At 33.9% G+C, this 16,445-nt stretch overlaps 1 protein-coding gene across 4 annotated transcripts in view; it reads right to left on the bottom strand.

The window, feature by feature from the left end:
- LOC123677470 (dual specificity tyrosine-phosphorylation-regulated kinase 2) overlaps positions 1-16,445 on the bottom strand; it is a 45,272-nt gene that overhangs the window by 5,447 nt on the left and 23,380 nt on the right. For 3 of the 4 annotated variants that reach the window (XM_045614002.1, XM_045614000.1, XM_045614001.1), the window contains 6 exons: positions 14,571-14,760; positions 12,650-12,813; positions 5,939-6,216; positions 1,813-1,951; positions 471-642; positions 248-391 (listed from right to left, as the gene is read on the bottom strand). In XM_045614002.1, the coding sequence (XP_045469958.1) occupies positions 248-391; positions 471-642; positions 1,813-1,951; positions 5,939-6,216; positions 12,650-12,813; positions 14,571-14,685 (1,012 nt within the window). In that variant the 5' untranslated portion in view covers positions 14,686-14,760. Of the gene's footprint in view, positions 1-247; positions 392-470; positions 643-1,812; positions 1,952-5,938; positions 6,217-12,649; positions 12,814-14,570; positions 14,761-14,887; positions 15,027-16,445 lie in introns of those variants that run through there. The other variant, XM_045614003.1, reaches the window with a different exon arrangement.

The following is a 16,445-nucleotide window of genomic DNA, read 5'->3' as shown; positions in this document are numbered from 1 at the left end:
AGAAATAGACATTCGTGAAAAGGTAAGTTTTTGAATAATCTTAATCCTAATCAGGGGGGTTTTTCCATTTTAAATTGTGAACATTGTATCGTGGGAAAACTATCATACCAATTATATGATATTCAGATTGATTCTCAGAACGATTTTACATAATATAAAAATGGAAAGTTCTACTTCTTATAGTCAATAGATCGAATGAATTATGGAAGCTTTTCATGATGTTTACCTCAACTTTTTGACTACTCACCAAAGAAAAGTCTTCTTCTTGTAGCTGAAGCGATTAAATCATCAGGAGGGGGTCCTAAAACTTCCATCAGGCACGCAAGTTGTTCTATTTCATTTTCTCCTGGAAATAGAGGATATCCGGTGTAAAACTCGGCCAAGATGCAGCCTGAAAGAATAACTCCTTCATTACAAAAATCTGGAAAGAAGACGATATACTTAAACTTTTAAATGAGAATGGAACACACCTAAACTCCACATATCTATAGCAGTTCCATAGGATAATCCTAGAATAACTTCGGGTGACCTATAAAATCTGGATTGGATATAGGTGTAAATGCGTTGATTTGTGTAACATGAACTACCAAAATCAATTACTTTAATCGATGTACTACCCCTCTGCTTTAGTAATATATTTTCCTGAAAATAAAACATATTATTTTTATTAGGTAGATATAGTAATAAAACCATAAAATTCGAGAATCGAGGATCAGAATTCTTTATTTATGGACATGTTTTCTTTACAGCAAAAAATACCTCTTTTAGTGTGCTTTCGAATGACATATCAACTTCTGTTCTAGCTGCTTGTCCTCTAACATACTTCATGGCTAACAAAATAACTACGAAAAGTTAAAATATTGAAAACCTAAATTTGCTCATACATTATAGCACATTCATTATTGCAATCAACTCAAAGTCCTTGCACGATGTTTCTTGATGTGGCATCTTCAACATTTTCCAGTAAAGCTATGCTAGGGTATTTCGTGTACAATTGATGACTGAACACAAAGTACCCTTTATTTAACAACTTTAAAACAAATCTCAACAGTAAGAACATGACGAGGGCCATCAAAAACATTTGCATGTTCAATTCTAACATATCCTTCTGGTATAATTCCGTGGAGTAAAACAGATACCTACAGAAAACCTGCAACACAATATGTGCACTTTGACGACAAAAGCATACAAGCACCATTCGAAAAGCAGCATTGAGAGGACGACACTGTGGAGAAATAAAGAAGGCAGGGGTAGACATTAAGCAACTTGCTTATGGGCAAATAGAATGCCTTCGAACGTACTTCAAAGACAAAGCAAGTACGTCAGAGATCATGGAAAATGTTCATAAACAATAATCTGACAATTAAAATGACAACTGATAAGACGAATGGGCTTAGTTACCGAACCTCACCAGACTAAATGTACGTTTGCTCTGGTGACAGATAACTCACAGATAACTTTTGAGGAAATAGTCACTGCTTTTTGAGGAATTTGATATATACCGCCTACTTCCTAATCATGATAACCAAGGTGATATACGGACCATACCTTTTATAATAAGATTCATTTGAAAAATACTCATTTTAAATGAAGTCCTGTTCTCATTCCATTCGATACCTGTTACTTAATACTACCTAAATATTTTTTAGTTTTGATAAGTTCATGTTCAATCCTTCTCCTTCTATTCGCATGCAATGAAAGCAGGTGGAATTATATCTTTATGCACTTTCTATTCTACAATGTTTTATTGTGTTTGATATAACTATGTTCTTCTTGAAAATCCAAAATAGAATTCAAATGAACGGAACTTACCGGTTTGAGATCACAATGTATAATATTATCTTTATTCAATAAACGAAGACACTTGAGTAAACTTTTGGCAAATCTTCGTGTGAGATTTATGCTGAATCCTTGATAATTATTCTTTTTGATCAGTTCGTAGAGATTTAAACTGAAACGAAAATTGAATTTATAAAACCGAATGCTGAATTGTTGTATCAAAGATTTTATGTGAATAAATATATATCGCTTAAGGCGAAGACTAGCTGTTTCTACTCGACCTCAATTGTAGAATATCATGCGCATAACGATTGAACAGAAAAAAAAATGTATATTTCATTGCAAAAATAGTGCAGCTTATAATTGAACGAAGTAAAAGAGTCAGTTATTATTTACTCCTGGAGAAATTAACTGTCCATGGTCCAAATCAAATCAGAATGAAGAGATAAGGGAAATATATATACACAAACCATCAACTGAGGTCGAACTATATCAGATTTCTCTGTTGCAATAGTTGAAGTGCAGAACCAATCATCTTAAGATCTGTACCCAACACAGACATTTGAAAGATATTTGTTAGAATTTTTTTTTGGCGGTTGTAGTAAGAACAACATATTTCCATCCGTTCCCTCAAGAAGGAGGGAACGGCTGAGCAGCTACTAAAACACTTCTGACTGTCTGCTGTGCCTATGCCGACCTGCCTTACTAACTAGGTATCTTGTGATTTATGCCTAGAAAGTAAAGCGGAATGCATTTTATATATAACACCTAGAAAATCAAAAACCGTACACGGCCCGCAAATGTTCACAGTAGATATACTTTCAAAATTAAGCAGTACTTGATGAGACCCCAATTTGTTTTTTTATTAATTTCCATTCCTGGAAAAGACTGTCTTCTGAGGTAACATCATATAGGCATAGACCAATGAGCCATTTACCTACTCCATCGAAATTATTTGAGGGACTCCTACTAAATAGAATAGAAAGAGCGAATATTCTGAATGGCCTGATTTCAATCAACAGTTTGGATTTGAACAGAGGCACTCCACAATCCAGCAATACCATAGAGTAGTGAACAAAATAAGAAAAAGCCTAGAGACCAAGAAAAAGTTTTCTTCTGTCTTCCCAGATACTGAACAAGCATTTAATAGAGTGTGGCATGTGGGTCTTTTATACTGAATCAATAAGCATATGACGGATCAGCTATTTCTACTCTTGAAGTTCTACGTATAAGTGATAGGTATTTTCAAGTGAAGATGGAAAATGCATATTCAGAACATCACAATTTTCAAGCTGGAGTCCCACAGGGTAGTGTATTGGGCCACATTTTGTACTTAACTAACCTAAACAACAACATTTTGATAGTAACCTTCGCAGATTATACAGTTATAATATCATCAGATGTCGACCTAATAACAAAATCTAATAAACTCCAATTATACCTGAACTTGCTACACAAGTGGTTTATGAAGTGGAAGATCAAAGACAAAAAATAGTAAGTCTGCTCACATTACTTTCACTCTAAAAAGGAACACTTGCCCCCAAGTATCACTTAACCATATTCCTATTCCTATTTCCCGAAAATCAGAAGTTGATTATCTAGACGATAAATTAACTTGGGAGGGCACATATCAAAGTAAAAACAACTCAACTGATAATGAAAGTACTGGCTGTGGAATAGAAAATCAACTCTAACCATAGGAAACAAAGTTTTGATCTATGAAAACGTATTCATACCAATTTAGACATACGGAATAGTGAATACAGCTCTGGGGATTCAGCAAGCCATCAAATACGAAAATCCTCCAGACGTTCCAATCCAAGACCTTTTGAACTACCACCACGCCATAATAATTTGGAGGTCCCATATGTTTGAGAAATAATAAGACAACATTCCACAAAATAAGAGACCCGCATCAATAATCACGAAAACTCGCTCGTCAGCGAGTTTTTCAATCTCATTTATACAAAAAGACTCAAGAGGACATAGCCAGAAGATCTTTGTGGATAAAACTCAGTCATCCATCACCGGATGGTAACTGCCTCTAATCAATAACACAAAATATTTACTTATTACCGAATCGTGTAGACTGTAAATTTGCAATAAATTGATAAAAAAAATAAAATAAATTCCCACAACTCTGATCTTTACTTATTGAGCAATGAAATAATAATCTCGAATTTGTATGATATTCAACTGGAAATAATACACTGCTCAACAATTGATAGGGATCACTTACTTGTTCTAAATTTATTTCTGAAATATTCGCTCCAAGATTATAAATTTAGTCAGATATCAGAGTATTTTCAGTTGATAATATGATTCACTTGAGAAAAGAATGAAGAAATGGAAAGTTGGAGAGAAAAAAAGACTTTATTAGGAACACTCAAAATTCTGTGTTTGAATAACATAAAAATTTTATGATGAAACCACAAGAAGGCTGAAGTTTCGGTTGAGCTAGTACCCAGTTGGTCCCCCACGAGCTCCTCTCAAGCATTCTACCCTACGAGGCATACTTTCGATCAAACGATTCATAAAATTTTGGGGCAAATTCGTCCAAATATCCCGTAAAGCGTTAGAAAGGTCCTCCAGGTTATTGATCGGTTGTTCTAAGGTTGACAATTGTCTAGACATCTCAGACCAGACATGTTCGATGCAATTCATGTCTGGAGAGCGTGCTGGCCAGTCCATCCTATCAATAGCATGAGTTTCTAGCGCTTCATTTACCAGACGACTACGGTGCGGACGGGCATTATCGTCAATTAAAATGAAATTCTCACCCACGGCAGCCGCAAACGGAACAATTATGGGTTCAAAAATCATATCGTGATATCTCTGGCTGGTCATGGTGTTGTTCTGCAGAACAACCAACTCTGTGCGTTGGTTCAAACAAATGCCTCCCCATACACATATAGAACCTCCACCAAAAGCTGTTGTGGGTACCATAAACTGTTCTGCATACCTTCGACCTCTTTCCCTCCAAGCAAGAATACGTCCATCGGAGTTGACCAAACGAAATCTAAACTCATCCGTAAATAAACATCGGCTCCAATCTTCAAGTGTTCAATTGCGGTGCTCCTCAGCCCATTGCCGTCGACGAACCCGGGGTTCCCAATTCAAACGGGGATGTTGTACCCTCCTACGTGCTCTCAAACCACGAACATGTAGTCGTCGTCTCACAGTCTGGTTCGAAATTAGAACTCCTGTTGCAACTCTCAGTGATCTATTGAGCCGCGACACCGGGTAAGTGGGATTTCTCCTAGCATTGAGGATCCAAAGACGATCTTGGGCAGCTGTTGTACTGCGCTGCCGACCTCCCCCATGAACATAAGCTACTGAGTCGTTTTGGATGAACCTATTCCAAGCCCGACTCACGACACTTTGCGAAACATTCAACCGCCGGGACACTTCTCGCTGGGACAAACCTTCCTGTATCCACCGTATGATTTGGTCCAGTTTTACAGGAGCCAAACGTCTTCTCGGCATGACTGATAAGCTGATATTGTTCTCATTTCTTCAATTATTGTCACCGTATGTGTTTGTACGAGAGAAAAAACAGATTTAATAACAAATACCACATTGCTTTTCACTCCACCTGTAACAGCCTACAGATAATAATCGATTTTGTGAACAAGAGCCGATGAAGTGAGGAAGACTTTGATACAATCAACTCAAAACATCTTACTTTTTCCTTAGAGAACATATAATGTACAGATAGTCACGAGATAACTTGAAAAAAATACAAATGAAGAGAAGTTCATAAGTGATCCCTAGCAATTGTTGATCAGTGTATTCTTTCAGCCAAGTTTCGGAAACGCATATCATTTAACAATCATCAAGGATAACCGAATCTCGAAATTCATCAGTGTATCTAATGCCTTCGATAATGACTGAATCGCAAATTCACAGTTTGGTTTATTGACACAATGATTAATGATGATGTATTGAAATGACTGCATTGAGATCTTTACAATGTTTACCACGAAGTTTTTTCGAATGACAATCTCTCTTCACATAAGAGTCATAACAAAAGAATATATACACTCTTTTTGCTCTTCCATTCCTTTCTGAGATGGCCATGTTCCAACATTATTATTATATTATTTCGTTCAAATCTTTCTGATGAATGCATAAGGAAAAATTGGAAAATTTTACTCACCTCAACAATTCGAAACTTATACATAAATGATTCCTAAAAAAGAAGTACTCTAACATATGTATAACGTTATTATTATCGTCAGGATCCCTTTTCCTTATTCGGTCCAGAATTCTGACTTCTACCAGGCCCTGGTGATGAAATCGTTTTTTATTCCTTATAATTTTAATAGCTACGTGCCTATTGGTCATATGGTCTAAGGCCTTTATCACTTGTCCGAAGCTACCTCTTCCAATAACCTCTAGTATCTCATATCTATAACATATGTGATCGTGTATTACCTAGAAAAATATAAGACATCTTATTCAATATTCAAAATTAAAGGTACCGGGTTTTTCACCATAATTTGACCCCCCTTCAACTTTGTTACTAGAAGAGGTACAAAAAAATGTTTTCTACAAAAGTTTCACGAAATCGACTGGTGTTTTTTAAATTTAAGTTTTTTAAAATGATTTCACAAAACGAAATATATACAGAGTGGGCAACATATTGATAGCAACATCATTTTTTCAAATGGAATACCCTGTATATTTTTTTATATTTGACTAGCTCTTTTTCCTCTGATTTCGAGAACCACAGAGTTTCAAATTCTAAGAACCACCTGGCAAGCTAAGTTATTGTTTTCAATCGTAAGGCTGCGATATTCGAAATGCCCTTTTTCGAGTTATCTCGTTGGCTACGATATATAACATACGTTTATCATTGAATAAACTATTCATCGAATATGCACTACAAAGAAGCGGAAAAATTTTAAATATTTTCGCTTTATGTGGAGAAGGAGAACAATAAAATAAGAAAGCTACAAGGAGAGAATATATGGAGTTGCATCCAAATGATCCAATTCCAATTTATAGTGAAAAACGTATGTCATATCGTTGCCAACGAGATAACTCAAAAAGAGTATTTTGAGTTATCGCAGCCTTACACTTGAAAATTGATTACTTTTGCCAGGTAGTTCTTAGAATTTGAAACTCTGTACCTAGTATTCAGAATAAGAGAGATAGGCAGATAACATATGTTATATATTCGAAATCAAAGGAAAAAGATCTAGTCAAATATAGAAAAATATACAGGGTGTTCCATTTGAAAAAATGATGTTGCTATCAATATGTTGCCCACTCTGTATATATTTCGTTTTGTGAAATCATTTTAAAAAACACTAGTCGATTTCGTGAAACTTTTGTAGAAAACATTTTTTTGTACCTCTTCCTGTAACAAAGTTAAAGGGGGGGTCAAATTATGGTGAAAAACCCGGTACAGTTACGAAGTAAAATTTCTATAGGAACTACCGAAAATATTTTTCGACCTACTGTTCCTTTGATACGTTTGATTTTCATTCTCTCATAGATTCTCTTTGATTCCAATTCCAGGAATTGTGAATTTACAAATATTGTCTTATTTAATTTTATATGTAAGAAAAACTTACTATATTCGAAAAATTGTACTCGAGGAGAATTTTTTCATTAGACGAATGTGTGACCTTTTTGTTTTTGTTTCTGTTTAATCATGTTCTTTCGAAAAAATGATGGCCTAGTACCGAAATCGATTGTCGCAGACTATTATAAAAAATAGAAAAGTGTGTTTTACTGATGGCTTTTTACTTTAATAATCAGCTATTTTGAAGGGGGGAGGTTATATCTCGGTATCCGAGACATATATAAACCCCTGTTTTTCTAAAAAAACATACGAAAAATTTCGGAGCGACGCGATATGAAATCACTAAAACAGAAATTTTTCTGACCACTTCCATAAGCTGTCACCTACAGGCCCTACAGCTTCACTGTCGTTACGACAGCAGACGCACACTTTGCTTATTCTTGAGTATTGAACATCTACCAAAATTATATTTATAGGATATGGAATTCCTAGTACTATCCGCTCTGTTTTTCAATTTCAATAATTGCCCAAATACAATAGGTACTGTTATGGATCGTCCATATTTATTTTTTATTTCAAATAAAATATTCAAATTGAAATTTGATATTTCGATACAATAACAAAAAAAAAATTGTCATTTCTTAACAATTGGCTCCTAACGTGGGGCTAATAATATTTTCATAACAACATTGTTTTGAAACATTCAAATCAAATTAAATATTAATACATAATTATTGAAATCATATTTCAATCTATGTATTTTGAAAATGGAAACAAGATGTAAAACGAATATTGGAGAAAAAAAGGATAACGAGAGCGCAAGAGGAAATTTGAAAATTTTTGAAGAAAATAGAAATGAAATGAATATTTTGGATTTAATAAATGCAATGAAAGATTTCAAGGAGGATATGGAAGTTCAATTAACATATCATGCGAAAAATTTGGGAGAAAATCTGAAGAAAAAACTCTAGGAAATAAAAGAGGAAATGAAATAGTTAAACAAAATGAACAAATAGAAAGCAGCAAAAAGAAATAGATCAAAATGCAAAAACTTAAAATAAAAAAATAGGAAGACTAAATAAAAAATTAGAAATAGGACATCCACAAAATTATATTAGACAATGGCACTTATTTTCACAACAAACGTTTACAGGAATACGCTAAAAAAATAATATGACATTGAATTATATCAACATAAGACACCCTCAAGCAAATCCAACAGAAAGATACATCCAGAAAGTGATAAAGTTCCTGAATATTGAAAATTCAATTTTTTTTTTCGTTATTGGATCGAAATATCAAATTTTAAATCAAAATTTTATTCAAAAAATAAAAAAATTATATAGACGATCCATATAACAGTACCGAAAGGTAAGTGTCACAATAAGAAATGGGTTCAGACGTTTGATAAATGTTATCAAGTTTCAATTGTTTGTTGTTCTTTACTGAAAATAAAATTATTTTCTTAATTTTACTCGTGCAGAATGTATAAGTCTGTTTCTCGTGTAGAATGAGAATCCGATGCTTGTGATTAATAAGTCTCGCCTGCAACTCCTTCATGGAATAATTCACTTGCGTCGTATTTTCATTCTAACCCAGTGGCGTACCCACTAAGATTTGGGGGAGGGATAAAAAGTCATTAACTGATTTTACAGATACTTCTTGAGATTGATTTTCACCTGTAGAAGTGATGTATTCAATCGCGAAAAACTCGAAGATTTGCCTGCATCAATTTTCCTTCCATCAAAGAAGTTTGCTTACTCATAATGAGATTTTGATTAGTTTGAAACGTACCCATTTGAATAAAAACAGCCATATCTTTTTTTTTTGAATAACAAATGACTTGTGTGATACCTCTTTGAAATCACTATAAAATACACAATTTATTGGTGTAATGTGCAGCAGTAGCTCGGTACATTTTTTTCCACTACGATGGGCTAAACTTCATGAACAAAATAATCCACTACCAAAATTTACAATAAAAATATTTCTCATAGCCCCCCTTTAAAATTTTCGGAGGATGTTTTTAATGTACTATTGAAAGGGGCAAAAATTCATTATTTTCAACAAAGGAAAATATCTCGAAAACGGTAAGACTTTTATTATAGGAATTTTGTCATAGCAGGTGGGTTATCCTTTGATCTACATTCTCCCTCGGTTTGACGTGGTCTTTACGGGACACCTTGTATAATATAAAGTGCGGACATAGAGATTCTTCGCGACAAAGAAATCATTAGATTCAATATGAAAATATTTTTCACTTTAGCGTCCTAAGAATTGAAGAAATTGTTATCAGGGGCGCCGCCGATTCAATTCGAGCAGTTCGGAGCTTTTACTTCAGGATCTCTTTAATTTTTACGCGATTATTTATCATCAATTTGGTTTTTCTTGCCCGTTTATACATCGACAGTCGGATCAGATTGAGCTCAGATTTTACCGCTGGTTGATAAATTCGTTGATTCAATTTTTGCACGATTTAATTATCGAGCCTTGTGAATTATAATGGATATTCCTCCTGGGGGAGGGGATATATCCCCTTATCACCCCCACCACCCTTGGTTCTAACCTGGACGCAGAATATATTATTACGACTTCCTTAAAAGATCACCGCAGTCACGCAGTACTTCCGCAAAAAATAAATCAAACATTACAAAAGCGTTTTGGATGTTGATATAATAATCAAATTAAAAGGCCATTTCTAGTTCGATAAATTATCTGAACATTATGGTACACGGTGTCACCGCTTTCCTGGGAAAATTTCCATTTCTTGGGGTTGCATATAATTTTCAATTACATCTCCGAAGGCAGTGACATGCAATATATTATCCTTTAATTATATACTTGAAAGGCCTGCCATCTGCAACTGTTATGTGATTGTACGTCGTTTATTTCAGCAGTTATTATTGCAATAATTATTGTTATCGAACGTGAACATGAATCCTATTATATCATCAAAGAGCTGGTTTTGTTTCAGTCTCAAAATGACAAAAGAACTTATGTTTGTGTTTGAAGTCTTTGAAATAAGTATTAAATTCAACAAGTGAAACAGAGAAATCTGCATTTCATCTTGCAGGTAGTTCAATTTGAAATGCAATGTTTCTAATTCTAATGAAAAAAAGTCTTCATTGGCGTAGCACATTTTTTTTCATTTTAGACTTCCACTGTACGTTATTTCTAGTCTTGTAACTCTTCTATCTTCAGGGTCGTCGCTAGCCAAACTGCCGCCCTAGGTAGAAACCAATTTGCTGCCTTTGGTTGGATTGGTGAATTTGATTCCATAGATTTAGTGTGAAAAACTGCACACTATTTTATAAAAAGTATTTTGGGAAAGAAAAATGTAATCGAAGCGTAATTATTCTTTATGGATTCAAATTTGAATCGAATAGATGGTTTAGGACACGTGAAATGTAATAAACAAAACGTGCTCAACTGAATTATTATGAATAAATGATGAAATGTATTAATTGAATTCAGGTTTCAGCTTCTTCTGCTGAGTTTCAACTTCATAAAACGCTCGAACATTCTGTTTTTTTTTCTTTGATATGATTGAATAAAACAACGAATATATGTTGCAGACATTATCGATTGAAAGATGTTTTAGATTTGTGAATTTGTAAAAAAAATCGTGGAATTCGTTGAAATAAAACAAAATTACTCCATCCATTCTTCCTGGGATCTAGATTTTCCGGAAAAGTAGATAAAGCCGTCTCCATAATATGCCGTCCCCCTAAAGCAGGCCCTGCGGTTTCAGGTTCTTCTGCTCAGTTTTGACTTTATAAAAAGCTTAAACTTTTGAGTTTTTTTCTTTGAGATTATTCGGATTATGCGGATGAACTATTATTTTAAATTTGAATGCGTCCACGCCCAACACTATTTAATTTGATAAAAAAATGAAAAATATTTTAATATAATGGAATGTGGTATGCAATAATGAAACTTTTTATATTTCTTAAGAAGGATGAGTTGTAAATGGTGAATTGGAATTTTTTTCTCGTATATTTTGCATTTCATTCGGAGGAATCAACATTCTGATCGGGAAATTTAAAAGAAAAAAAAAATCCAGAAGCCGCTCCAAGAGGTAATAAAATTCGGTAACGTTTAGCAAAGCGAACGCCGACAAGCCTGATGAGTGCATGTGTTTTTTAGAGGGGATTTCGCGACATCTGGATATTTATGAGTATGTATAATGCATGATGCGGCGCCCTTGATGGTTTTGATGTTAATTAAATTTGTCGATATTCCTTGCTGTTGTTGCTGACCGAATAAAATCTCATTTGGTACTTTGAATTTCTACACATGTGATTTTTGTTGATCAAGTTTGAAATGCCGCCATTAAATGTTGCCTCCTTAGGTGACCGCCAACCCTGGCTCCCCCTTAGCGACGGCCCTGTCTATTTCCCAGTACGTTTTAATTTGAGCATGCCCAGTTGCCCAATGCGAATATTCGCAGTTGAGAGATCTCTTAACTCGAGGATCCACACCAAATGAAAAAACGCATTATTAATCTGAAATATCTGAATATTGTATGGAGTCGTCTACAGTCCATATTGAATGTCTATACCAAAATTCATCACAATCGGGAAATAATTCCAGAAGTTAAGGCCGTGCAGACACACAGACTGACAGACCAACAGACATAAAAAAACCAAAAGATTGGTCGAAACCAAAACATTTTTTTCTATGCCAAAAGTAATCTCAAAGTTTCCACTAGATTCGGTTGTCTTGGAAATAAAAATTCACGTTATGATCTTGGAGACAAAAGTACAATTTTTAGAGAGTTCTAGATCTATATTAATGTTCCCTTTGATATGACATCCATAGCTACTTCTAAACCTTTTTTGTTCATTCAAACCGTTCATGAAATATTGAAATTCGATATTCTTATGATAAGAAATTTATGGCATCAGAAGTGAACCTATAGCATGTAAATTGAAGAATGCTAAATGGTTCTCCATGGAGAATCACAGAAGGCTGCACTCGGCTGTTTTGTTCCACAGAGTTGTCTCTTACGGTTGTCGAACAGAATTCGATACCAAAATGATTTACATTCGCTGAATCTACGGGTATATCTTACCTCCACCTCACTGGTCCTAAATACTAAACGACTAGGTGGAAATTTTTTAAGTCTGATAACATTTTTTTTTCTTTCCAAGAGTGATTAGAGGGGCTAATTCACCTTCAGTACACTCGAAAGAAAATTTAAAGAAAATCTGATGCTATCAACACAACCTTTTTGTTAAAGAAGATCAATCGTAAACATGTGGAACTTCAGTGAATGTTTTCACAGTTTTGTTACACAATATCTACAGCAGAGTTCCGGGAGTTTTTGATACTGACCTTGTTGTAGCTTCCACCTTCATCGTCATATCCTCCATTGTGTGATCCACTTCTGTTTCCATGAATTTTTCTAGCCTTAATTCCTAGATACCAAATTTTGGAAAACTTTTCTATTTCACTTTTTTCATAATCAGTCAGATAACTGCCATATAAGCGGAGAGCCCCTGAAAAAAGTAAAATAAACTATCATAACAAGTTATTTCTTCAGAAAATATTGTCGGAAAGTAATCACAAAATCAATTTGGTCTGAAATTGACCAATTTATATCCAATTGAACCAAAGGACTATGGTTTGTCTTTGTAAGGATATTTTCTGATGTAATCCTTTAAATTTTTCCTCTATGCTTCTACATTTAAGTAATATACCTAAAAATTTTTCCCAGGACGGATACAAATCTTGCAGGTATTTGTTTCTGCACTGTAATATTATGTTTATGTTTTCTATCCTGACTCTCCTAGACCTCTCTGAAACCTCTCAGAAGCTTAAAACTTGTTTGGGTTATGAGAATCAGTTGTGTTCTGTGTAGGTTCTGTTGTTACTTTGCCCCATGACCACTTCAGGTACAGCACTGTTAATTTTTTATTCAACAGCAAATGGTTGGACGTTCCTTGTAATCAGAAGATTTTTTCTCTAGGAGCTATATAAGCATTCAAACCACCTCAGAACAATTGAATTGATGAATATTTGAAAAAATGCTCAAAGAAACAACACCCTTAATGGTCATACGATCTGCAGATCAAGAGAATGAAGAAAAAAATATAAACCAAAATGGACGGAAGATTAAGACGTACGCAGGAAATCAGAATGTCACTAGGACCAGAGATCCCAAAATACCTGCCCAGAAGTAATTCCCTCCAAACCTATTAGGTAGTGTCATAATGAGACGTTATATGTATATGCTCCTCCAAAACCAACGAATGAAACATCTGTGCCTCTTATTACACCAATTCCTCCAATTTCTCAAGTTCGCCCCTTACTAGAAATACTTAATGACGATGAAAGACGATGAACCTTAGAATAAAAATCTCGAATGAAAGTTTTTTTAGCCCTCCTGGTTAGCGACTGCAATGTATCAAATCTCTGTTTCCAGTCACTATTTCTATCGAAAAGATTAAATTACCTATAAATTATTACGTTCTCTGTGACTCGAGCACTTTAGGTTATGTACTTAAACTAAAAGCACTTTAGGTTATGTACATTTGTCAATAAAGTTGTATAATTTGTAAAAACATTTTGCTGCCCCCCCTAGATTTTGACATTCTAAAATTCGGGCCTGGATTTGGGATTACAAATAGCAGAATATAAGATGAATAATTTTATTGAAAGCTAGACAGTATCGAAGTAGCAAGAAAACTGATATTTTTTCATATACTTTTGTGAAAACTCCAGTAGTTTATAAAAAAGTTCGCAACTCCTTCTTTTTTGACAACTTATTCGAAGGAATTTGATAAAATTGGAAATGAGAGCCAGCTCTGTATGTACAATAATTTCCAAGATTCAACCCTCCAAAATTGGCAATTTCTCCAGAAAAGTGAGATTTGTCAACTTTCGATGCCCAAAATGGAGAATATTCTTAATTTGCGGATAGTTATAGAAGAAAATACTGTAGCGAATGTGAGTAGCTTTAATAATTAATAATATCTATTTAAATCCAAAATGTTGCGATGAACTACATTTTTTGCCAGCACCAAGGGTGGCACTGGTAGCAGTAGACTGGTTGTTGATGAATGTCGAAGTATATTATTATTCATAAATACTTCGAAAAAACATGTGTGATACTTAGTTGAGTTATTTTTAATATTTCAGTTGAATTTAGTTTCAATGTCTTCTTTATTTAGTTTGAAATGAAGATATGTCTATTTATCAAATCATTAGCTAATATTTCTTTTGATTTTAAAATAATGTTTTAAATTCAACTTACCGTGTGGTGTTAGTGGATATATGCTATCGTCGTTATTGTTAGAAAAAGTTATAATCTCTTCTTGGGATTTTGCGTTGTTTTTGATTAAAGGGAGGGAGTCAATCAAAGGCGACATTGCTTCCGTGGATTGGTTGCTGTGTTCGAAATTTAGACGTGGAGACGAGGATATCCTGCTTTCAGGCAGTGGTAACTGAAAAAAAAATTGCAAGAAATTATGTAGGAATGAAATTCTGAAATGAATCGATGAATATTTCACTTAGGTAGAAGTAGCCTGAAGAAGTTTAAGTAATCAACGAAAGAAAATCATATGTTTTTACCCTCAATTTTCCCAGCTTAAACTTGATGACGACCAATAAATGTGATTCGACTATTTACGCTACTAACAGGTGCTTTTTCACGTTTTCAAGTATTCTACTTAGAAAATACTGCTCAAACTTCGTTCGAAGTTTGACAGAATACTATTCATCGATATATTCAGAACATAGAAAAAAGATTGATATGTGATAGTTATTTAGGCAGAGAATTTCTTCAAGTCACTATTATAATGAAGAAACCTGCTTTTGTATAGTGTATTTCACTACATTCACTTTATGAAAGGAAGTCAAAGTATTGCATTCAGTTAATATTTCAATGAATCCATTTGCGAGCTTTTCATTGATTTCCTTTCGTTAATTTTATCCATACTGTTGTTGGGAAATTTATGTCATTTTCGCAATCTCAATGATTAGCACAAAACCGAAAATTTACAGGACTCCTTCAGATGAAATAATTATGTCAATTCGTGAGCACGGTGATCTAGAAGCTTTTATCCATGAAATTTGCTGATAATATATGTATCATTCGATGAATTAATATAAAATTGGTCAGTCGAATGAAAGGAGTAAGGTGAAAATAATTATTGTTTAAGCCCAACACCTATTGTCCTATAAATTTTATTTCTCATTGTATCATTGTGTAGTCTCAGCATATTAATAATAATTTATAAATAAAAAAAAAATTCAATAACTCTGGCAAAACTTCCAACATTTTTATTATTGACTAAATACGTATAAATTTTCTCATGAAAAGAGGGAAGTATTATTTTCATCCCCGTAGAAGGTATAGTACCTACATGACATGATGTGAGATAGGTAGTCACATCATCAATTTAGGGTGGAATATGAAAGGTAACATCAATTTTACTGGAAAGAATATTTCATTGAAGGTTATAACTTGAACAGAATGTAATACCTTCTGTTAATAACTGATAGTAATGAATTGAAGAACTGAAACTTATCGAAAAAAAAACTCCAATTGAAACAATAATTCGAACTGATTGAGAAACAAAATATTATGAGAGTCAGTCACTAATCTCTTAAGAAGCAATATTTTTCGAATAAGATATATCTTAGTGGAATAAATTATACTGAAAACAATTCGAAAAGAGCACTCAAGTGCTCTTAAAAATATAATAATGCAGGTAATAACTGATAGTAATGAATTGAAGAACTGAAAGTTATCGAAAAAAAACTTCAATTCAAGCAATAATTCTAACTGATTGGGAAACAAAATATTATGAGAGTCAGTCACTAATCTCTTGAGAAGCAATATTTTTCGAATTAGATCTATCATAGTGGAAGAAATCATACTCAAAACAATTCGAGAAGAGCACTCAATTGGCATCAACTTATTTTGAGCGTTCGTTCCACTTGCGCAGCTAGGGAAGGTGCTTTAGGGCTGCAACCCTCTTCAAAAATACCAACCATTCAGAGATAGTTTGTCAAAGGAAAGAACATTATGTTTCTAATTGATTTTCATTTATTATTTATTACCTAGCAGCATTTTTTTTAAGAGTTTTATCGTTATATACACAACTCTGTTTCTAAATATACAGAG

This window comes from Harmonia axyridis, chromosome 4 (assembly GCF_914767665.1).
Source record: "Harmonia axyridis chromosome 4, icHarAxyr1.1, whole genome shotgun sequence".
Classification (NCBI taxonomy): Eukaryota; Metazoa; Arthropoda; class Insecta; order Coleoptera; family Coccinellidae; genus Harmonia; species Harmonia axyridis.
The sequence above is the reverse complement of the archived record's forward strand: the minus strand, read 5'-3'. Positions and strand labels throughout refer to the sequence as shown.